This window comes from Acyrthosiphon pisum, chromosome A2 (assembly GCF_005508785.2).
Source record: "Acyrthosiphon pisum isolate AL4f chromosome A2, pea_aphid_22Mar2018_4r6ur, whole genome shotgun sequence".
Classification (NCBI taxonomy): domain Eukaryota; kingdom Metazoa; phylum Arthropoda; class Insecta; order Hemiptera; family Aphididae; genus Acyrthosiphon; species Acyrthosiphon pisum.
The window spans coordinates 49,356,670-49,383,100 of record NC_042495.1 but is presented as its reverse complement, the minus strand read 5'-3'; the positions used below and the strand labels follow the sequence as shown (position 1 = coordinate 49,383,100).

At 31.7% G+C, this 26,431-nt stretch overlaps 1 protein-coding gene across 7 annotated transcripts in view; it reads right to left on the bottom strand.

Annotated features, from left to right (window-relative positions):
* Window positions 1–26,431, bottom strand: part of LOC100161699 (adenylyl cyclase 78C) — a 147,327-nt gene continuing 120,896 nt past the window's right edge. For 4 of the 7 annotated variants that reach the window (XM_029490472.1, XM_001942908.5, XM_029490473.1 and 1 more), the window contains 10 exons: window positions 25,069–25,127; window positions 24,801–24,992; window positions 24,307–24,606; window positions 23,514–24,029; window positions 23,168–23,294; window positions 22,346–22,452; window positions 21,108–21,222; window positions 19,792–19,937; window positions 16,883–17,099; window positions 1–1,960 (listed from right to left, as the gene is read on the bottom strand). In XM_029490472.1, coding sequence (XP_029346332.1) covers window positions 1,434–1,960; window positions 16,883–17,099; window positions 19,792–19,937; window positions 21,108–21,222; window positions 22,346–22,452; window positions 23,168–23,294; window positions 23,514–24,029; window positions 24,307–24,606; window positions 24,801–24,992; window positions 25,069–25,127 — 2,306 coding nt within the window. In that variant the 3' untranslated portion in view covers window positions 1–1,433. Of the gene's footprint in view, window positions 1,961–4,931; window positions 5,433–16,882; window positions 17,100–19,791; window positions 19,938–21,107; window positions 21,223–22,345; window positions 22,453–23,167; window positions 23,295–23,513; window positions 24,030–24,306; window positions 24,607–24,800; window positions 24,993–25,068; window positions 25,128–26,431 lie in introns of those variants that run through there. The other 3 variants (XM_016807260.2, XM_008188280.3, XM_016807264.2) reach the window with 3 other exon arrangements.

The window sequence follows — 26,431 nt, the reverse complement described above, 5'->3', positions numbered from 1 at the left end:
TATTGAGTTAGTTTTATATTTAATCACCATAGGCGCAATTAATGTTTGACATTTAATTTTTATAAATTTTTCAATAATTTAGATATTTCGTCCATAAATTGTCGTGTCCGTATTATTTGAGGTCTGCGAGAAAAAAATTCGTGTAAAAAGTCCTAAAACAATATTTGGTAAACAAAGTTCCATCTATATATTTTTACCTTCCTCGTGGAATGTTTAGACGTCTATTCTATAGTAGGGGGCCATTGAACAATAAAAATGTGACTGGAAGGTGAAATAACCGGTTAGCAGCAAAGGTCTGTGAACAAATAGGCATCCAAGATTCAATAACTATTTAGAAATTAATTAGGAAAATGAAAATCTTAATTTCTGCGAACGAAGTAAAATTGGCTTTAGACGCTGTAGGAGAGTCGAGTAGCAGAATAAAGCTAGGAAAAATTTATACACTTACCGTAGAAAAACGATTACAAAATGTGCCTATATTGGCTATACTCAACAAATTTAAAATATAACTGAACAAAATCCGGTGTATTATAGAGCAATAAATCATAATATTAAAAGAAAAAAGTGTGATAACATGATTTTTAATTATAATATTGTTGCTATATTGACTGTATTCAGCGTATAGGTAGGTATTATAGGTACCTATTACTTTTTACAATGAATTTACATAAAAAATATGAATATTCTCTAATTTTATAAGTTACCTATTGACTGTATTATAATATTACAGATATTTTTTTATTTGTACAATGGGTTATAAACTAGGTACTATAATTATGTATATGTACTACGTACATTGATATTAATGTAGGTATTGACTTTTTATCCAGAACTTTTTTTACCGAGACTTTTTTTCTGGAATTGTATGTTAGCCGTGGATATTCCGTTCTCAGATACTTTGGTTTAGAATCCTTCAATGGTACTATGAGTATTTCAAAATATTTAATTTATATATACATTTTATTTATATGTACAAGAAGATAAATTTACTAGGTATATGAGACTATTTCACTCAAACATGTGACCCATTAGATCATTTCGAATGAATTCCCACAGGTATACGCATACATGTATTAAAAACCCCCCTCATTCACAAACGACAAGCGTTTGGATTCGAGAGGGCGCTGTGCTCCAATTAATTTTTGTAGGTATATTTAGTTGGGTATAGGTTGTACAAAAACACGTTTACACGCAAAATCGATTTTTCTTATACATAGGTAGGTAAACTTAATGTGATTTTAGAGCTATAATACAATATTTAAACCGACATTTCAATATAGTGTACAAGTATTTTAGCAACCCCTGGACACCCCCATTACACATTCGCTCCCGCGAGTACATAATATTATAACATAATATCATGTTACGGACTCTGTTCCACTATAATGTCACTCACTCCCCCCCCACGCCACCACCTGCCACAGGTCACATCATCATCTCGGGCACGAGTCGGCCGCCGCGAAGTTACGGGGCTGGAGGTTCATGGACGCCGACCTGGGCGGGCTTTGGCGTGCCGGCGGTTTCTCGGCGATGGGCGACACCGACTTGCAGTACCTGAGCGACGTACCGACTGCGGCTGCGGTCGAGATGCCGGCCGCGGCTGACTTGCGGTGGCTCTTGCGGGAGTCGGCTCGCGCAACCACCTTCGTCCCGCCGTCGCATTGCAGCTGCAGCTGTTGCGCTGCCGCGTCGCGTTTCTGTTGCTGCAGCTGACGGTGTTGCTGCAGCGTGTTGCCGAAAGCCGACGCCGAAAGCAGGCGGTTGCCGCCGGCTGCTACGGCCCTGGCCACCGCGGCGCTCGCACCGTCGTGGCACGTGTTCTGTTGCTGTTGTTGCTGTTGCTGCGGGTGTTGTTGGTGCCGGTTGGACACGCGAAAACTGCTAAAGTTCACCAACCGGCCGGGGTGTGTGCGGTGGTATTGCGACTTGGTCCGCGTCAGGTTGTTGTTGCCTGCAACATCTGCAACACACGAGTACGCGCGCGCGCTCTCATCAGTCAAGCGTCATCACTCATCGTAAATGATAATATTACTGTACAAAGTATAGTGTGTGGTATTAAACATAATATTTTACCGGGTTATCAGTCACTAAACGAAACTGCGAATAAACAGTGCACAGCTATAATGGTACCTTATAATCATGATTTAGTTTTTAGTCCATTATTGGTCCATTCAATTTCAGTGAACCATAATTAAATTTATAAATTTTTCACGCGATGACCCGACAGTATTATAATAATACTAAACATTTTTACATAGACACGCGTACGAATGTTGTAGGTACACGATAGTCTTTCAGGGACCTTGATGGTTTTTTTTTTGGTTCGGTTCCCGCTGTCTGGGTTCATAGGTTGGAAAGTAAAAAATTTTGGTTCCTCGATTATCAGGTTCTTCAAAATTAAAAATGTATATTTTAGTAAATACCGTTATTAAGTTTCAAATTCATTGAAACCTATATATGAATAAAATAATTAATTATAACAGCCAAAGCCATTAACAAGGTGGAAAAATACCTATCATTTAGTATTATCAAAATATTGGTTCTAGTCTTAAAAAATATTTAAAAAAGGTTTCCACTTTTCCAGTTACAAAATGTTCCAAACTGGTTCTTTTCTGCAGTCTGCATATAAAAAAAAACTTTGGCAGTACGAAAATATATTTTGTTGTTCCCCTATATACAAATAAATAAATTTTGACACCTGTAGTACATACAACAGTCTTTCGTTACTTCCCTTACTACCTAACGTTATGAGTTGTGGACATTTACTGCACATCATATCATAATATAGCTACAATACGACTGCATTTATAAATAGTGACGACAGGTTTTCAAAATCTCAATGTTTATTATTATTTCCGTAACGGTATTATCGTATATTCATACCGATACCTTTATAGGTAGACATATTTTGCACGTGATCTGTAACACTAAATTTTTTTTTATGCTGAGTTAATTAAAAATCACCGCAACAGCAGACGTGTTACAAATGTTAAAATGCAGGTTAGCAGCAGGCTGTGCTCGAGGGCTTCATGCCATCATGCAATAAATTACAAAAATGGTATATTTGATCAAAATGAGTGTATGTACCTATAGGTATAAATAAAATCACAGGTATATATAAACATACTGTTCTGCAGGCATCGACAATAAATTGAAAATAAAAATTATTTATAATTCGTTTATGAAAAACGTGTTCAAGATTATAATAATATATTGATATCGAAATCGAAATCGAACAGTCAACTTCGTTTTGCCGGAAATTGAGGCACCGAAGTATACTTAAGGGTGACACCTCGAATAAAAACACTGAATGGCAGTGGCCGGTTTTGACGAATTATTTTCTCCAATGAGTTAATAATCTTACACGAGGATACGAGGATTTTTCACCATTGTCTTGAGGACCTACTGCCCAGACAGCTTCAAAAACCTCAACCACTGTCAGGAGGGTGCACGAGTATACACCACGATTATATATGTATAATATCACATCAGAAATAAATAAACTGTAAATTAAAAACCAACCATATTATGTTAACGAGTTTTCGGCGGTTGATGACGCGACTTCAATATCTGAATAAATTATAATAACGATTATTAAAACTCAAATAAAACAAAAATATGAACGGAGAGACATGTCTCGTTCACCGCCGACAACCTACACCCGTTTTCCGATGACTCCCCCTGCACAACTTACACGCCTGACAGAATGAGATAAATTCCACCTCGTCACATATTTATTTTTATATAGGTACTGTATTTGGATGTATTGGATCAACCAGCCACTAGTCCATTCTAAATATTATAAAAAAAATATTTTGTCAAGTTTATATTATTATACATTCACAATATTGTGAAAAAATATGTATTGTATAATATAATAAAACAAAATTATTTGTCGTGTTCTAACTTCTAAGCGGGTAGACGTTGTCTCAGAATATATTATATTCTCCTATATATGATGTTTCACCACTACTAAAATCTTTACCACAATAAGTTTACCTATGATAGAAAACATGCGATCTAATGTTTACAAGACATGTATTAATAATTTTTTTATCAAAATAATGAACAAAAATACAAGTTAATCAAGAAAAAAACGAAAGGTTCTGGTTGGGGAGGGGGGGGGGTGATACAACACTTTTCATTGTAGTTGCGTCACTGGGTTATATTAAAGTTGAAGTAAATACTTAAGCAAATGTGCGTGGACGTGAAGTAGTTGCTTGGCGATATTGGAACTCGCCAAAAACGTACAACAGCTGACTGCAAAGGAATCGACCGTGGTCGAAATACTGAGTGGAAAGAAATGGTTTAGTCGTGTATATAGTTCGACATTCGATAAAAATTTGACAGGCGTCGTGTCGGGAGAACAGAACGTCATTCCTTAAAATTTTTTATCCAACTGTGGTTTAACATAAAATCGAACTCATCGGACTCGCCGCCGTATACCTACCTTTTATTTGCATATATATAGGTATATTATTTTTCTATTGGTTTTTCTCGTCATATATTAAAGCTGTGAGTGGTAAAAAAAACCTCATTCTTCTAAACGATATTGGTGCAGGGTTGTATGAGGCACCACATACATGTAAATGTCACACCTGAAGGTAATTTAATGTGATAAAATAATACGCACGTTTTCACTTGGAAATTTCCTCCACTTAAACGGATGCATATGGTGAACTTTTAGAAAAATACACAACCTTTTAAAAATATTTGACATGTAAACTTCTATAAAAATATTTTAATGCATATATCTGCTGTATAATACTTGTATTTGAGTATACACTTATATGTCCATTTTACATAATACGAGTACTCTATACAAACATTTGAAAGTTAAAGTTAATTATAATGTTTTATTTAGTTACTTAAAGTTTGAAAAAATTACAATGATTAAATAAAATAATAGATATATATTATACTATATATTTATTAACAAAAAAGATTTTTCATGAATGATTTAATTTTCTGTAATTGAACACTCGACACGAGATAACGAACGTATATAATAATTAATAGTTACACCTATAATATTCATAACAATATTAGTTTAGAAAACGTGAAAAACCGAAACATTTTCAACGTTTTATTTTGTGATATATGATGGCAAGAAGAGATTATTAGCATAATATATTACATAACATAATTTGTTATAATACTGCTTTTACATGATACAGTTTTTTGTTTTGCAGCCGAGCTGTGCTCGTGACCGAGTTACCATACATTTTCTAAGGGTGAAGGCCATTATTTTTAGGTCCATAACGGACCCATGGACCAGTTGGTCTGATCGACAACGTTTTTGGATATCTCATACGACCATCCGTGTGTGGGGCTGTGCTGTAGTGATTAAATATCGGTTTTATATTCTTCACACGCATATGCCATCATCATACATATTATATACATCTGCATTCGGCGTCTCCCGGCTATTCCTGTAATAATATTATGCGTATTTTGTTGAAAATGGAGGGGGTTGATAAACATCTTGCAGAAAATCGGGTGACATCGGATCGAAAACCGAATAAACAAATCTAATATAGAGCGGATATTGAACCGAATAGCCAATTTGAATACGGCTGTCTTGCAATTCGTAATAATAACCGAGAGGGAACAATTTTGAACATTTTCAAGTAATTTATGAGGTAGGTACTTTATTATTAGTTATTACCTATTTATATTGTATAAACCAGAGGTATTCAAACTTTTTCATCCCAAGGCTCCTTTGAGTCTTCACAAAATGTTGACGGCTCCCATATTAAAAATGACTGATAATTTAACTCGCGACTAATACTGCCAAACACGACATACGCATTGATGATTTAACGATGGCAGTTGATGGTATCGCTGTCTCTATTGCGACTTACGAGATCAATTAAAGCTATACTTAGCGAATGATTATAGTAGAGGTGAAGACTGTAAACAATCCAACGTTTCCCAACCGGTGTGCCTCAATGATAATAAAAAACGTTTTTCGTAAAAATATTTTAAAATATTTATTGGTTTTCAATTATATGACGTGGCTCCCTTCGATAACTCCCGCGATGCACAGTTTGAATACCTCTGGTATAAACAAACGGCGAATAATTATTATGACATGCGAGATGTCTTAAAGCTGCTCGTTGATATTTTAATGATATTTAAATGATATATTATTATAATTTAAAATTTATAAACACTCCTATCTGAATGTTTTATAAAAAAATTCATACAAATAATGACACGTGAAAGGAAGCTTTCAAACTTAAAACATGTTCAAACATAATCTCTACATAACAATATACTCATTCGTATCGTATTATACGTTCGGCATTCCAAATACCGAAGACCTAAGTATATACCTACCATATTTGGCCATTTTTTTTTAACCACACTTTAATACTGTTTATATTTATTGATTTAGAGTTGTGTGATGTTTATGATTTTAACTATGATACATATATATATATATATATCGTAATGAATCGCTATATAGTATATAACGATAATAACTATACATCGCGACTGCGATAGTTTCGAATATCATCACTTTATTCGATTACTTTTATCTTGGTCTCGAATCGGATGACCCGATTTTCTTATTAACCATGATCATTGTTGTTTTCAACGGCATATTGACATAAAGTTATAGCGACATATAAACACAGCTTAATGAATGTTTGTGGACGAGATACGTCATATTGTCATATTGAAGTCTATATAACTACAATGCAAATATTTTATAGATATACAAATATAATATATATACAGGGTGATTCACCAAGCCTGCTCAACCCCTTTTCCTGCTTCAATAATGCAGTTAATCTAATTTCTTGATTTTTAAATATACGTGAAGACCATAGTTTCAGATTCACAAGATTTATTGTAGTTACTACTTAAAGAGTGTCCAAAGATTTCCGTAAAGATGTAACGATTTTTCAAATGACAACCTTCCTTTTTCTTGTAAACTGTTTAGCGGATAATTTTTCTGAAAATTTTAATATGTATAAGAATCATAATTTGAACAATTAGTTTTTGAGTTAGATATCTAACTTTGAATACTAAAGATATTAAGTCTATGATAATGGGTTAGAAAGATATGGGATCTACACGATAGTTATTAGTTTTAAAATTTTAGTAATTTATATAAATAAATATATTTATAAACACCACGTCCGTCAGAAAAAATTGCGGATTAAAGCAAAAATGTGAAAACTTTATTGATTAGTCAGACCCCACTCCGAGTTCACCATGGAAAACTAATGTCTATATGTACTATGCAGCTATTATAAAACCGATTTGAACTTATGGCATTCAAAAGTGGCGTTGTGCTTGTAAGTCTAATATCGGTGTAATACGACGCTGTCAAAACTTTGCCCTTCGCGGACTATCTGCACTGTAGCCTACCGGTTTGAAAGAATAAGATTGCAATATTTATCATGATATGAATAGCAGACAAAATTCAAAAGTTTGCTAGCAAACACGAAATGAGGCTCAATCACCATGTCAATCCAACTATTAGACAACTCCAACGACACCAGACGTCCAAAGCGTTAGAAACCATAAGACTTATCTTGTCCGTAATATAAATATTTTAGTAATAGAAAATTAGTCGTTTGAATATTGAATATTGAAATAGGTAGGTACTTATATCAATATTTTCAAAAAAATGATCCACTAAATAATGTACATTAAAAAAAAAAAACCAGAAGCTTGTTTTGTCACAAGACACTCTTTAAGTAGTAAAAAAATCTCGAGAATTTGAAAATACGGTCATTATGTATATTTAAAAATCCAGAAATCAGAATTTGAGTTAATTCATTATTAAATGAAAAATAAGTGCGAGCACTGAGCATGCTTGGTGAATCGCTCTGTATATACAAAAACACAAATTACAATAACAAACATATAAAGCTCCTGAAATGTTATTCTAGCGACTAAACCGAGAATAGATTTTAGCTGGAATTTCGTGAATATTATAACAGTTACACTGAATGCGCCAGAAAAGTTTGAAAAACTTTTTAGTTCAAATCTCAAACACAACTGTTTTTCTGTTGATTTAAGTATTTTTTTACGACAGAGTAAACATATATTATATACGCGTTAGGCTATTTGTATACTAACCATATATTGTGTGCCTAAAGAATTAAAATATAGCGCTGTTGTGCACGCATCCGTGAAGTAAGGATGATTTTTTTATGATATTTTTTTAATAATAAATTACAAGTTGAATACCAAAAGATCTAACAACTTTTAAAAACAAAAGATAAATATAAAAAAAAATTATAATTAATTTTCTAAAAGTTTGAAGAGACATTTCCTTTTAAACATAAGTTCTAACTGTCGTTCCCCATTGGTGGTTGTAATAGTTTTAAATTTCTTTATTAGATTTATAAAAGACGATTTGTCAACCAACACCTATATAATTATGACTACATGTATAAAAACGAATATTTATATTACATACCCAAATCAATCAAAACAAACTAAACCACAAATAAACAATTATATAGTTATTAAAAACACAATACAATAATTATATTAATTGTGATAGCACTATAACAAGTTAGATTAGATTAGATGCTGAAATGTAAAATATTATCGAGTTTTATCGACTTGTTACATTGACTCAAATATATTTGTATATCGTATGTGTGTATACAAAGCAATAATTTGTATGGGCAATAAATAAATGTTTTGTATTAAAGTTTTCATAAATTAATAAACATCATGTTCCCTAAAAACAATTTTTTTTTAAACAAAAGTTTCTAAAAAGTTTATTTATTTATGAATATTTATTGACACACAAACATAAATAAATTATATATTTTTAATAAACTTTTCGTTTCTCGACATTGACACTCTTAAATTATGATATACTATAGGCTAAAAATATAAATATAAATTTTTAGAGTCTATTATATAGTCTAAGAAAGATTCAAGTGGACGACGAGGTGGACTCTATAGGGATAAAAACTTTAGAAAATTAATAAATTAATATTAATTTTATATTCTAAACCAGAATATTTTTCTGAGAATTTTAAACAAGTACTTCAAGTTTTAATTACATATTTACATCTTCTACGTATTTGTAGTTGGAGCGGAGTTGAGTGGTGCCGGAGTTCTCTGAAAAGGGTTGGTAGTCTACTATAGAAATTACACTATTACGCCATGTCTCCGTTCATCAAAACTTTAAAAACTTAGAAAAAATACTTTCGAAAACATTAATACTTTTCGAGATAATCATGTGTATATACTGTTAATAGAAAATTACCCACTAAATATATATTTTTTCGGTTGAAATTATATTGCGCATTATGAACATTGTCGGTGAGCGATTTTACATCACTCAATAAACCACGGCTTACCAATTTATATATAATCTTCATATTATTATTATTGTATTTGATAGATACGGTCACCTAGCTAGGGTTTTAAATACCTATACTATAATATACTATCGCTGCGATTCCCAAAGTGTGTTCCGCGGAATCTGAGGGTTCCGTGGGACAATTTCTAGGGTTCCGCCAGATGTATGTGAACATTGTGAAAATGATTTGATATTATACTCGGAAGAAAAAATTCACCTAAATAATAATATTTACTAATATAATATTGCTATAAAATATTCATTTTACAGATATTGGGGTTCCACGAAACACGAAACTTTTTCCAAAGGATGCCACGTGATCGTAAAAATTTGGGAACCGCTGCACTATAATATTGTTGTACCTACCAATTCATTTCGGATTTTTCGATACTCGTACGGCTGTATCGGTTTATCATGTCATCACGACGTTCGTAATATCATTGAACATTATTCATATTACAAGTCTATTGTTATACACATATATAATATTATTGTGGCGATTATGGCATTAGGATTAAGTCATTCCCTCGCGAACATAATAATAATATAACAGTACCTATATCACGCAAACGCAGTAATACTGTACGCTCGATAGATATCCGATAAGCGATCGTGTGGGATTAATGTTAGATATTAGATTAATCCACGAATATTTGAATAATATTATATTGTTGTTTTCAACAGAAACTGAAATCGGAAGATTTTAAATTACCCGCGCTAAGACACATTTACAATAGACACATAATATTATAGGTTCAACCTGTGGGCTGTGACCCGCGTATTCAGTCGATAGTCGATAGTCGATACACACCTTAAAATATGTATGCCTACACTGGGGGAAACTTTAAATCACAGAAAAACACTTGTAATTCTTTAACCTACCCACATTTTTAATATTGTGTCAACGATAAAGGAGGATAATATCTGTTTAACCGTTACTACTCCTTAAACTAACCTAACCAAAACTTGGCAATATTACAGAGTGGTTTTTATTTAACTATTTCTACAGGTCTCGCAATATTCTTGCTAACTACAATACATATTAATATATATCCGATTGTCATTATTAGGAAATTAGTCGTCAACGAAAATAAAATTATTTTTTTCTTCGTAAAATTGGGTGTGAATTATAAAGTGATAAAATTATTCTTAACTATATGTTTTCAATAATTTTACATTAATTCTCGTCCTCAGCAGGCAATTTTGCCAAAACGAATAAAAGATTCGGTTCACCGTAAAAAAAGGTTGCGGACCCCTGGGTCAATGGATAAGAAATATGGACCCTGTTTAATATATATATTTATCCTACACGGGCATCTTGTTGACGCCAAGATTAATGTTACACAAGTCATAATAGATTTTCCCGGACAACACGTCATTATTATAATATTATATCCAGTGACGGCACTACGTATTTTGGGGCCCTGGGCAATATTTTTGGTGGGGCCCTTGTTCATACTAGATTGTACCTACTTAACATTTGATATTTTGTTTTATATAAGAGCTAACAATCTTTAGACACTTTTCAGATAACAATTACCAGTAGTGATATATTTTATTATTCTTAATTGATGAGAGGATAGATTCAATTTATTAGCTATTAATATACCTTCAAAATTACAACATACATACAATATAAAAAAAGTTAGCCACATAAAAAAAAAATATATATATATGTTTATTCATGTGTCGATATAAGTAGTGAGTAAATTAAATTATAATAAAATACATATAATTAAAGGGTATTCGTATTTTGTTTTTAATAAAATATATAAAATGTCAAATGTGTACATACATAGGTTAGTATAATTAAAATGATTTTTTCCTAGATTTTGCTGCAACAAAGTCATCTATAATTTTATCATAATTGATTGTATCCGATATTGCCTTTTCAATAGATACCATATAAATAACATACAAAGCTTTTCTTGTCTGATCCTATTGTGGAGATATTTTTTTATAATTTTTAGCTCAGAAAAACTTCTCTCTGCGCTAGCTAAAGTGACTGAGATGGTAAGAAGTATTCGAAGCGTAACATATTAATATTTGGAAATGAACCATTGGAATTTTTAAAAATTGAAAGTACTTTGGGAGGAGTTTTGTTTTCATTAACAAGCAATTTGAAAGTTATTAATTCTGCATATAAATTTAACGCTAAACGCATCAATATTTTTTGATTCTCCATCATGGTTAAACGATTTTAAAGGTCTATGCAATGTTTGAACTTTTAATAGATCTTTATTGGCCAGTTAGTAACGAATAACGATAACACGAGTAAACGACAGCTTAAGATTTTTCGGTTTTCCAGTTATTTTTAAAGTCTTAAACGTTATCAACTAATGGCTAATGAGTTATTGTAATATTGCCGTTATCGGTTGTTATTATTGACCGAGATGTGTTTTATTTACTACTAATTTAGTACTAATACTACTATCGTAGTATTTTCAATTCGGTAATCGGTATAGGCCGCATTACTTATTTACAAAAAATTATTTTAAAGTTGCGTGCATAAATCAAATGATATCTTTTTCTCTGCGTGCCATAAAATTATGAAAAACAAATAAGGAGACATGGGGGCACGGGGCCCCCTAATCACGGGGCCCTGGGCATTTGCACGGAGTGCCCCCCCCTCCTAGCGCCATCACTGATTATATCTACACGCACGCAGTATATTATTATATCTACAATGATCGGGTGTAAAGAATCATATTACTGCTATAATTGAATAGCGAACAAATCACATATTATATCGTTATCTATCTATATATATGTAAAGCCACAAAAGAATGTTTGTAAACTCCTTTGTCCTCTTAGACTCAGAAACTACTGAACCGTTTTCAATAAAAGTTATATTAATAGATTCCTAGAGAAACCCTTATTCAACCTCTTCAACCCCTATATGTACCATTGTACCACTATATGTGGCTCACACATGCATTTAATTTTGACCACGCAAATCGAATATATTTTTTCTTTATTTAAATAGTTGCCATTTGACATTGGTTACAGATAATATATTTACATAATATTAATATCAGTTATTAGTTATTATTAAGTATTATAAATTGAATAGAAATATGGAATATAAAATTGTAAAATATTATCATGAAATCAAATACTTATGAACTACACAATTACAATGATTACATAATGATTTACTTTCTTAATTATTGAAATATTTTTGATGTAAACATGTTAATAAGACGAATTTAAATTTTAAAGATATTGGACTTATGTCGGGTTTTAATCATTCGTTGAATTTGTCTCCAGTTTTTTTTTGTTTACATTAACAATTTGTCCAGAATTAAGAAGTGGAAAATCATCAAATTAGTCATTGTATTTGTGTTTATATTATATATAAGTAGGTACCTAAATTTTAATCTGAAGGAAAACGGAAAACGATAGAAATATAGATTAATTTTAACCCGGACGAAGTATTTCAATTAGGGTCTTCAATACAGCTAGTATATTATATAATATATACCGGGTGTTTATTTTATCATGGAACACTCATTATTTCAAAAACTATAAATGATTTTGAATAAAAAATTTATATTATTTCTTATCGTTAAAATAACAATTTTGTTTTAATATTTATTAATATTTTTTAACCTCAACATTTTTACTTTTTTGAATGACAACATACAGTTTTAATTTCATATTCCAAAAGAGAATATTTTTCTAAGTATTTCGACACATACAAATATAATTTAGGACGAGTAGTTTATCAATTATAAGTTATAATTTATAAGTATTTAAAGTTTAAATTAGTGCAGGTGTGGAGTGGTACGCGGTTACTTTGCAAAATGTTGGTACACTACTCCGCTCGACTAAACTTTAAATACTTATAGACTAGGAACTTATTTTTATGTATCGAAATACTCACAAAAATATTCTCTTTTTGAATATGAAATTAAAACTGTATGTTGTAATTTAAAAAAGTAAAAAATAAAAAATTATAAGGATAAAAATTAATGAAAATATAATTTGTTGTTTTGTAACGACTGGTAGTGTTGGAATTTGGAAATGTTTCTTTTAAAAAGGAACTCGTTATTCCCGTTCCTCCTTTACGCGTTGCCGTTCCTTTACATATTTTTTACGATCTAAGCTGAATGGTATTTTTTTGTAGACAACTTTTAAGCCAGAAAGAATCGGCTAATTTTTATATTCAATACCTTTTCTGATAGGTAGTTATAATTGAACCCAGATTCAACATTGAAGGTGTCAGTTTTTGAAGTTTTATCATTTACAATATTCAATTAACGCGTAAGGAAAACTAACAGAAAGTTGCGGATAAACAGGAGTTTTTAAGGATCACCGATTTTTAACAAAACTGATTTGGTTTATTTGTGATAATTCAAAAATTGTATAGCTTAGACTTGACATTTTCATCGAATAATTATGGTGAAACTTTCTCCAATAACTGAAGTTTTATTATTTTCAGTGACGGCTCGTGTAAACCGCACTCACTAAGTACATTTTAAAATAAAATTATATTCGCAATTATACTTCTTATAACAACTAAATAGGAATCACCATGGTCTATATTTCTTTCAAAACAATTAAATATTTCAGACTTGTATTGGAAAATATTAATATTTTAATAAAAATATCATCTTAATTTGACCAGTATATTCCAATTCGATAAGAATAACGTAAAAATTAAATTAAGGCTGAGCGACCATTGCCTGTAACGTGGGTCGGGCGTGTATACTGTATTGTGCATGTGGCGGTTATATCATAATAATATAATAAATAATAATAATATTGAGAACGGCTCATGGCGAAGGGACTATATAATATTGTGCAATAATTGTCATAGCACATTTTCGTATTGTTAATCGTGAAAGAAATTCATGAAAAATTTTCTTTTTAAATCTAAGATTTGATAATGTAATACAAGATTGTCTACCTTTTTCAAAAAAAAAAATTTCTACAAGAAAGTCAAATTAAATTTTTATGAGCGTTTGAAATTCATATTTTTACAACATTTGAAATTCACTCGATTTCTCATGTAATGATTTTATTCTTTTGTTGCAATTAAAAAACGAATGACTGTAGATACTTGAAAAAATTGCATGTTCTATACACGATAAAATTTTGAAAATAATTTGACTCTTTTTGAGCTGTTTACGGACATTGTCAGTTTTCAATTTTTTTAGTTTTTTTTCTATAAATATCAATAAAATTTTATTTGTTGGGTAAAAAAGCGTGAACATTTAATGCACGGCTCCTGATATATTGTTACAATATTAGTTGAAAAATATTAAAAATACATAGGCACATTTTTTTTTTTATAAGCATTTAAAGTTCAAATTTTGACAACATTTATCAAATTTAAAATGTAATAATTATTTTGTAGTTATTTATAAAATGTTCAACTTTTATAGCTAAGGATTGAAAATTTAAAACAAGGTTCCACATAAATATGGTATATATAAATTACTTTAGTCATCTTAATATCATCTTAGTAGGCTGACTGACCGTTTTCGCTCAGAATCGTTTTTCTTATACAATGATATTATATTACTGCACAATTCAAATTTAACACCATCCATTACAGTGGCCCACTTTTTAAAATTTTTTTTTTGTCTTCAACGATGAATTTCATTCAAGAATTGATTAAATTCAAATTTACGTCCTATAGTCGTTCAAAAAAAAAAAATTTAAATAAAATCACTAGGAAAACTAATGTCTACTTCATTCTATTTAACCCTGGACAATTCAACTAAAATAGATGGTGGTGTGGGGCCACTCCATATGAAACTACTACGGGCCGCCACTAATTATTTTGACTAAAAACTCACTCCTTCACTCAAAATAGTTTTATTATTTAATATGTATGTAAAATATACCCACGATACCTACATTGTTCGTGATAAAATGGAAATGTTGGGATCATGGTTGGGATTGTTGGGTTCATTACTAGGAAATGCCAACAAATGATTACACAAATTCATTAGTAAATGTATAACCGTGCTCTTTTTTGTAGTAGTTTTATATCGATATTTATATGATAATATAAATACATGGAGCCATTATGTCATATAGGTAGATACTCGCATGCACACGTCTGTGTTTGCTGCTAACCATAGCGTCATAGCGCACAATACAGCTTTACGGTGCTAACTGTATACCGCAGGAACATAAATTCAAAAAATACAAAAAGCGAAATTTGTTATTTAAAATGCTAACCTATTATAGCCCCTAGGCCTACGCTTCCCCCTGCTCCCTCGTCTAAATACGTCACTGCATAAATATTTATAAAAAACAAAATTATGTCTATATCAACAATATATAGGGTACGATTCCTATATTATATTTAATATTAGTGGTTACGGATCGACGATCGTCGGTTGTATATTATAATATTGTGCGTATGGTGCGTACGTGTACAATGTACATTTATTATAATAACCTGCACCGTTCTAAACGGTTATATAGTGTATAATACTAAATTAGCGTAATGTTTTGGTATATTAATGCAAATGTTACGTTATTAGTCAACGGAGCAAGATTAATGAGATCCAATTTGGTGGCGAAACCGTAAATAATTACGATGACGTATTACAGTCGATTCAATATAAATACGTACCTACAGCAATAATAATATCTAATTATTATAACCGCGTTCCCCGCAAGATAATCTCGCGTGTGTATTTATATACTTATAATACGTATTATAATTATATATTATATATTTTATAAATATGTCACCCCAAGTCTAAACGTAGTTTGTGTACGAGATACACCACCATAATATACCATTCTTTGGCATTTAAAATATAGTTCAAACACCGCGCAATCTGTTTGACTTATTGTTCGTGTATTCACTGCCCGGGTATTCACAACCCGGATTAAGAGATTCTGTGGCCCATGGGCCAAAGTTTTATATGAGGCCCTTGTACGAAAAAAAAAATAATAACGCATTAGGTAGGTACCTGTTATAATAAATATATATAGGTATTAGCATTGATTATACATAGTATAATATTATATATTATACTATGTATAATCAATGGTATTAGGTACATAGCAATAAGTAATGAATAATGTATCACTTTATTTATAAATTATAATTTACAAGCTTTTTTCCTCGGCATATAATCATCGATTTTATTTAGGCGATTTTTGTCGTGTTATAGCCTATAACAAAAAAAGTAATGGACAAATCTGAGGCCCCTAAATAAATTCTAACTATCGAGGACCCTCTGAACCCCCACCTTAATCCGGGCTTGATTCACTGACAATATTATATAATGATATCATTATAATATTAATACCTACACCATTTAATATTATATTATAATAATATTATGTAGGCAAGCTCGTTAAAGCTCGTTAACCAACAGCAGCAAAACAATAGACACAGAAATTGTGTAGACACAAGCATGATATAATAATATCATAATACTACACCCTCATCATCTCTCGTCACCGCAATAATAATAATAATAATATAGCCGTACGCACGTACTCGTTATATGGATTTATTATTATATATTATTATTAGTGTTGTTAGTAAAGCGCACTCACGATGAAAATGTCTTTTTTTTACTGTGTTTTGCCGGCGTCTGGCTTGCACCATTCCGTAGACGACGGTCGCCAAGCTGCTGATCTGACTGGACTGCCGGCTCAGGCTGTTCGCTACGGCTCCCTTTTTGCCCACCACGAAGTACGTTTTCATCTCGCCCTTGCCCTTGACCGCGATCGAGCCCCGGAACTCCGTCTCGTAACCCCGGTCCATCAGGATCTACACCGATGATGATAATATTATGTATTAATAACAGTGTTACAATATAATATAAGGACAACAATATTCGTGGACGTGTCAATGTAATAATATAATAAATTATAGATTTATATACGGGTACCTACATTATGTACATGTATAGGCGAAAATAGGGGGAGGGATTTGGGCTAAACCCCTCCAAAATGTCCATAATCCCATAAAACATTTCCTACATTTTGCTTTAAGTTTATTCAATACTATCAAAGTAAGGCTTAGCCTCCCCCAAATTTCAAACACTATTTGTGCTTATATGTAGTTATGTGTATATGTAAATGGATCGAAAATCGATTGTAATTCTTTAATATTTAGACACATTTTATTTTAAACGATAAAATGAAAACGTTTACCTATAATAATAGGTACCTATAGAAACCTATATGCGTATAGGTAGGTACCAGCGTACATTATAATACATTTAACCGGACTGGCTGCACCGTACTTCAATATGCTATTATCGTATAAACTTCTGTTATGATATTATTTAGTTATATTAATAAATAATAATAATAATAATAATAATAACAATATTACTATACAAACGAAAACGTATTATTCACGGCGTTCAACCGTTTGGTATTGTACCTACCACCCCAAAAGTGAAATTATTGTTACTTGACGCGTTGATCAAATGTCAGGCATATACCACCTTGATCTGACATATTGTATTACGTGAAATGTAATTTTCCAGTAGTAAACTATAACGCATGTGTATAATATTCTATATATTACAACTATATTATACATTTATGCGTATAATATATTATTATAATATTATATAGTTAACACACATTCAAAACATTAACAATTTAATAATAATGCCTTAACGATGTATTGCGTGTGCGTGACATACCATGCGGGACAATTTTACATATTATATTATATTATGCTACACGATGTATCAAACGACACAAATCCCAACAAACAGTTTTGCAAAATATAACGATTATTTCGATAATGGCTGCGCATGTACCTTCGTATATCGTGGGGGTTGAGCGTTTACCACCTTGATATAGATTGTGAATTGCTGCGTGTGACGACGACGTGACCGTTTATTATCGAAAGAAAAATAGTGTTTAAAGTTTAAAGTGTTCGACAGAAGAATATGTTTACATAAATTTGAAATTTATCGATGGTATTATATTATTAGGTATACTATAGGTCGAGCGTTCTGCTGAATAACGCGTATCTATATACCCACCATACGGGATGTCTATATAAAAATATGATGTAACGCGCGCCACACCGTAGTTCAATAAAGTGAATTATTTTGTTTATTCCGGCGGATCTGGTTGGTCATCTAAAAGGATATACTTATATAGGTTACCTCTGAATATAATACTATTTTATTTTCCAAATTGATCCGTAGCATCCAATTTTTATTTAAAAACGAAATATCATGAATAATGCATGAACGCACGCTTGTACCTACCTATATATTTCGTAGTTTACCTACCAACCTATATATTATATTATTCTCCGATACAAGCCTAAAAGTTTTTATCGTACTTGTGTATTTTTATTTTGTTTAAAAATGTTACGAAACAACCTTCACAAACAGGTAATATAGTTTATAAAACTTTCACATGAACAATCAATTAAAATAAAAAAAAGTGGGATACAGTAGTTGTGCTGGTTACAGCTGCAAGAAAGGGTATTTTTTTACTTGGAAAACGATTCCAAGCAATCTAAGAAGATATCGGTTAAACCTAACAAAAAAAGGTCAAGATTTCGTTCTAACATCATAGCTAATTGAATACCTATATTATTTTTACTATTTTCTCATAAATTATATAGATATACGTATTCTGTTAAAAAGATTTTCTAAAGTTAAATTTGTATATATACATAGGTACATAATTTCTAATATATAAGTTTTTAGGAAACTTAACCTTGTTGAGCAAAAAATACTAAAACAATTAAATACACGCATATGTGATAAAAAGGACTTGTTAGAGTTGTGTATTAAATACATTATGTAGGTATACTAGTAAAATTTACTCGCATTAAAGTTTTGTTGCAATTATACAGAGATACCTCTATAGTATATTTCATTATTTTATTGTTATTTTTTTATTCAAGGTACATTTATTTAACGATATTACTCTATACACCTACATGTGACGTAGGTTTGTGGATTGATATTATAATATGATGGGCTCATGTATATCATGTTTTCTTTAGTAATTGTTTATGTAGTATAAATTGTTATCGTTATCCTGCCAAACATGCAGTGTACAGTAAATACAATTTCTAATCGTAGATATCAATAATTTGTAATTTGTTGTAGGTACCTATGTCTGAAAAATATCATTTAACAATGCAATATGTTTATGCTTTTGGATGTAATTCGTAGAATTTATTATAACTTATAACCCCTTTTATAACACATAATATTATATTATATTGACGTCGATAGATACGAATTATTATATTCCAGCTTTTGAAAAAGACACGAAACCACCTCCGGACATAAACTTTGATCATTATATTATAGCGGACGCACCGACGCGCGACGGAAAAAACAGAATAATATTAAATAAATTCGAATAACGAAAAGCGGCGCCGATACGGAAGTACCTATACAGTTTTTTTTTTAAAAAACGCCGTTCGCGTAGCAGTGTCATAATTAATTGGATTTGACGATTCTTCTTACCTTGGCCGTGCTCTCAGGTACTTGTATCCGGCCCATAGTGCCCGTGGAATCCATCCTGGAAGCCTCGTTCACGGTGTTTCCCCATATGTCGTACACGGGTTTCCGCGCTCCTATGACTCCGCCCACTAGGGCACCGCAGCTTATTCCTGTCGCACACGAATCGATCGAAATAAAAAAACGTGGATCAAAGGTCAAAGGATGTAGTTTAATATATAATATACGCCTGATTGATGTGTCAACAGAATTAATTTATTCTTTTATTTTTTTAATTTATAATCATCCACGCACTGTTTGCATTAATTTCACAACGCTTTGGTATAGTTTGTTATAATATGTTAAGGGTATATTATAGGGTGCCGTGAGTTAATCCTACTACCCCTCCCCCCTCCCAGACCATCAATATATACATAGAATGCAATTATATGTGTATATATATATATATAAGTACATTCGTCTAACCGCGGCCTACCATGGCTACAAACTTCATAAATGTGGTTCGACTATATTTGTACGACAATATGAAATTGATGACTAAACTTTTAAAATGTTCAATTGGCAATTAGTTCTAGAAAATTGGCTGTTTCAGATTTTTCTTCAGAAACATTAGGCGTATATAGTTTATAAGTGAATGAAAAGTTACAATGAATTATAATTATTATAGAATAATAACTGTAGTGTTATTATGCTATAAGTAATAGTTTTCTGGAAATAATTATAAATATCGAATACTTCAAGAGTAAAAAAAAATAAATGTATGAACTGTTAGAAATTTGGTGTGAATATAATGGGTGATAATTTGATCTATGGCCAGCGGATATCTTGCAGAGATTATAAAAAGTATTGTATATACGCTTACATTACAATTAATTTCTAGATATTTTTTCAACCTTTAGGAATCTGATACATTAAATAATAATTAAACGACGTCGGCAATTTAAAGTCTGAACTAGCAGTTATTTTACAATTTTTTGTTATCGTAGTTAATTTTTTGTTTCTTTTTTTTATTTATATTGCATCCTACTATAGGTACCCACTACCTATATTCAGTTCAATGTTGTTTTAAAAATGATGTGGTAATATTGTATTAGGGGCTACATATTAAATTAATAAGAACATTTAAATATATGTGAAATATAATATTGAAAGTTATTCAAGTTTGTTTTTATGACGATTATTTATTTATTTTCAAAGTCAGTTTGTTGGTTCGATCATATAATGGACATAATAATGTAGTAATGTAGTATATTTACTATTTGTCCTTCAATATGAAAAAAAAAAATATATTCCTACTTTTGTTTTTTACTGATTATACTTACCAACCCTGAGCTGAAAGTTATTGAACGAGTGTACATTGACATCTTGTAAACATTGTTTCATAGCTAATGCGAAATCGACAAGAGCGCAAAGGTGACCGTATTCGTCTTCTCCGTCCTAAAACAACAATGACGTTATGAAAATGTAAATTACTGTTACATCGATTATTTATGTGCTAAAATACGTTTCTATGAATTAGCTTATAAGCTATATATACCTACAAGGTCAAAACACAATACACGTTGAAGAAATTTAAATCAAACATAAAGAAGGAAATATTATTACCTATATAAATTACTTTTCCAAGAAAACATTATAATTAAAAAATTAAGTTTTTTTAAATATTTAAAATTAAATTAAGACAATTTCTAAATAAGACATGTTATTATATAAAAATAACCAAAATGTTTTATGATTTTACGTGACGAAAAAACATCGTGAAATAAATGCAATTCTATTTGTCCTATCTGAATGGTATTAATTGTTTAAACAAATTGGATAAGACAATTTGGAATTTGGATCAGTGTCGATCTGGCCAATCCGGCTATATACCCGGTGAATGGTGATTGCTGGACGCTCTTTGATATTTTTCAATACTGGGAGCCCATAGCCAGGATAATTTATGTTTAAATCACTTATGAGTCTTGAGTGGGTCATTAAAATTATTTTTGAACTAAACAAAAAGTCTAGTTTATTGAACACATTGTGCATAACATTCAAATATGTTCTTATACATAAGTCTAGTTTATTGAACACATCGTGCATAACATTCAAATATGTTCTTATACATTCATGCACGTCAAATTATAAATGTGAAAATAGAAAATTTAACATTTTAAAAACTTATGCTTATATCTTCTAATCTAGCAACATTTGGATCCTTTAACTTGTCTGTTTGTTGAAAAATACATTGTTCAACTTATAAACAAAGATAAAGTTATTATTATTTTAGAATAATACTATAAATTAAAAAAATTACTTTAATAATTTATAACTAAACTAATGTTAGGTATTTATGTTTATTTTCTTTGTATATTAAGGTCTATTATTATTTTGTATTTTATGTAAAACAATGTTGAATTTAATTTTTTTTAATTATTATTTATTGGCATAACAAATAATATTAAAGTAATATAATATCATTTTTTAATTAGTGGCCCAACCATTAGCCAGACTGACTCTGGTTTGGATACAATATTAAATAATATTTAATAATGGTAACAAGTAGTAACATTCTTGCCTTAACACTAGGATTTAACCCGGACGCGGCCATATAGCTAGCACCGACGGTTTTGATTTTTTCAATCGAACCAAATTTCGCTTCCGATAACAGTTCATCGAAGTCAGCTGAAAAACAAAATTGTTGATGAAACTTAACGAACATTTATAATTAATATTGTACTACGTAATAAAACGTCATGCACATTAATCATTATACATTAATTATTGTGTAATGTGTAGTGTGTACTTCAGTTCTTTATTAGCACACGTGTAGTAAAAACTTTCAAACAGTTAAAACTCTTTCGGAGGTTTGACCGGTATGGATGGGAACCTGAGTACCTAACCCTCTATTTTTAAACCACAAAGGAATAAAGGAAACTTAACACCATAATAACCATGATACTATACCATAGTATATCACTGCACGCATTTGGGTAAGTGACAGTTTTAATTGAATCTAACATTTTTATACTTAACCGTCACAATATAACAAAAGAGCAGGTACCCGCAGAGTATATACGACATAAATATAATGTAAGCAGTATATTATACAAAATATAAATATTATATATGTGTGTGTACACTGTACATAGATCACGGGGCGATGTTAAGACTGACGTCCGTTCAAACAGCCTCTACCACCTGGATTACCGATTTAATATTGTGAAAAGCTCCCACCTTCCCGAAGGGCGGTGATATGCAATGGGCAAACGGGGAAAAGGGACGAAATAATATCATAATATTTTAATACGAGTATTATACTCTCTAGTCTCTATGTATACCAATACCATTATAGTTTATAATTTATACCATGTTTACGCCTAGCGGCTAGCAGGCTTACCTATAATTTCGTTCAGCAACCTGATGCATTCCATGCCTTTGTTTATGTCTTCCGAATAAAATTCTGTGAAATTCGGTATACTTGCGAACATAACGCCAACCTTGTCGATGGACTGCGAGTACAGTTCCTGTGAACACGGACGGGTTTGTATACACACACGCATTATAAATATTACATAATATTATGATTGAGGTTTATTACCACAAAATATTGTCAATTCCATATGTATTGCTGCGTGTCTTGCAAGGGGGTTGTTTTAAAACATATTAGTGGTTGAAACCACATACCGCCCCCTTGCTATAACGATAAGGTTTTATTTCAACTTTAAATACCCATATCTACTTACGTCTGTAGTGTGCCTGCGCGAGGACGACAAGAAATGGTGGGCGACGTGATCGGGCAGTATATTGCGCAACAGTTGCCGATTGTTAGTCCGGGTCTCGCGCATTTCGGTCAGCTCACGTTCGGCTTCCCGTTTCCACAGAAAGTCCAGCCGGGACGTGACCTCTACCAACCGGGCGTGATAAGCCACCAGCACCAGGAACACGATCAACAGCAACAGCATCTGTGACGACAGTGGCATTGTCCGATGTTCGGTGTCGGTCTGCGAGAACACCTGCGGGTAGACCAGCGACGTGAGCCCCGTGTACACGGCCACCATGATGGACGCCAGGAAAGTCTTGACCAGGAAATATAGCTTGAGCGTGGTGGCTAAGGCTATTAGGCACAGGACCCACGTGAATACTAAGTACTCGGGGTGCACACAGTCGTTGGATTCTTCGGTCCGCCGTTTCGTCCTCCTGCCGTCGTCACCATTAGAGTCATTCTCCTTCCTGATTAGGTGCTCATCGGGCGTAAACAGCTACATTATATATATAAATTTAATTTAATATGTACGAAACCTACTGATTTGTACGGTTTATTGATTTCGTTTTAGTTTTTAAATAACAAATGTCAAGTTATCACTAGTTATATTATTGAGGCGTTGTTTATAGTTTTATTTCACTAAAACAATGAAAGCACTAGCTAGGTACGACGTGATTTTGGGTCAGATTTTGTGAAGGCGCCTCCATATGGGAGATTTGACGTGAGTGCTTCATTATAATTAATGATAATTTATTAACAGTAAAGATACTCACGAGACTCAGAGTGGAAGAAAAACATATAAGTCCGACTACAGCACAAATGAACATTGTCCGCCTGAACCGGTTTTGAACCAATACTGAGGACATCCTTTGCAAAGCGGACGGCAAGTGCATGAACTCTTCTGCCATGACAAGTGTCAGTGCAGCGCAAAGCACAACGGTGGTGAATGCCAAGGCGACTAATAGTTTCATACATCGGGGCAACATGATCGTTTGACAACATACGACCAACAACCATATGATAAAACAACATGCCATGTTTGATTTAAACATGTCTTCGCGTAACTGACAAAACTAAAGACATAAATATATCATCAATGGTTATATTATAATCGTGGCAAATATATGTAATTTTACTTTCGAAGGTACGTTATAGTTTTGTATTGGTATTTTTGTACTGGGAATATACTTAATTATAATTATGATCGTTATAAGGCAATGAAAAAATATTTGATAAATAAAATTATACAATAGATTTCAGTTCTTACTTTAGTTTCGATTTCTGGTTGTTTGAACCTCAAAGTCCATCGATCTATGTTTTCGTTTCTCATTCTTTCATTACTCTCGACTTCGATACAGTGATCCATAATATCTTCAGCATGTTCTACGTCTCCTTCGATCGTCATAGGAGTACCACATTCACCGTCATCGATTTCTAGTTCTTGATCACTTGTATTTAACTAAAAAATAAATAAATAAATTTAACATTATAATTATGTTTTAACACATTTCAGAATATTGGCTTTTCACATTTACATTTTCAAATGGTATTTCCGGTGTCCATTCGTTGCATTTGTTGTCATCGATATAATCCTCTATAAACCAAAATAAACTTAAAATCATGATAGCCATTGTTAAGAATATATACACCCCTCCCACGATAGTAGATTTGAATTAAATCTAAATATGGATTATGGATTATATTACTCCAGTAGTTAAGTCCCTATAAGAAATTCAATAACTAATGAGACTTATGTCAACGATTGATTAGGTCACTTTTACTGTAAGTTGATATTTTGGGCGTATGTATATTGTATATCGATTACGCCTATTTCCAATAGACTCCGATAAGTACAGCTTATAGATATTATTTACTTATCAATTCCACCAAGTCTTAAATTTAATATTAAATTATTAAATAATTTTTTCAATTTTTCAATTCAATAGGTACCTATTACCTACCTACCTAAATAAATATTTAATAGTTAAGAGGACGTTTCACTCGCATTTGTTGTCTCCGTCTTACACACGTATGCCTAGCAAAAGCTGTTTTGCGCGGGAAAGAACCGAGAAGGCTACAGTCATAACTAAGAAACGAAATTTTTACCACATAAAAAGGAGAATTTTGGCTGTGCAATATCGTTTTTATTTTTTTAATATCAGGTATACGAAAAAAGTTCTTATTGTTTCAAAATTCATTATTATTTGTGATTTCAAACTTTAATAACTTTTTTGAAGTTCCGATATCGAAAAACATAAAAACGATATTGCACAGCCAAAGTTTTCCTTTAAATGTGGTGAAAATATCGTTTCTTAGTTATGACCAGGGCTCGTAAGTTCATGCATCTGCATGTTTTTTTTGCTACACAGGAAAACATGCTAGCTGAGATACAAATCCGTTTCATAACAATAGTAATAATAATATGAAGTTTGATAATGTATGTTTTTGCATGTTTTGGGTGTAAAGGCATATTTGGCATATAGTCGATTTTTTACAGTCGTTAGTGCATATTATTTCATAAAAATATTTTTTAGACAAATATTTGAAATGTTTCTTGTTTCTTATTTACTTTCCTGTTTACAAAATTATAGTGTTTTGATTTATTTTTATTCAGTGAGCGTGTGACTACCTAATGTCCTAGTACCTACATACTTATTTAGATTTTATGCGTTTTACGAAATATCGCGGAAACAGTGTAATCGCTACCACTACCATCCTCCACCGTATAAAGTGGCAGCTTCTCACCAACCAGCATTTATAATTTTGTACATTGCTACACTCTACAGTATAGTTTTCTTACACTCGCCGATGAGTTTACTCGTATGAGTTGTAAGCGTTTATTTCCTGTTTTAGTATTTTCATGTGAGGTATAGGTAGGTTACTACTGTACACATTATT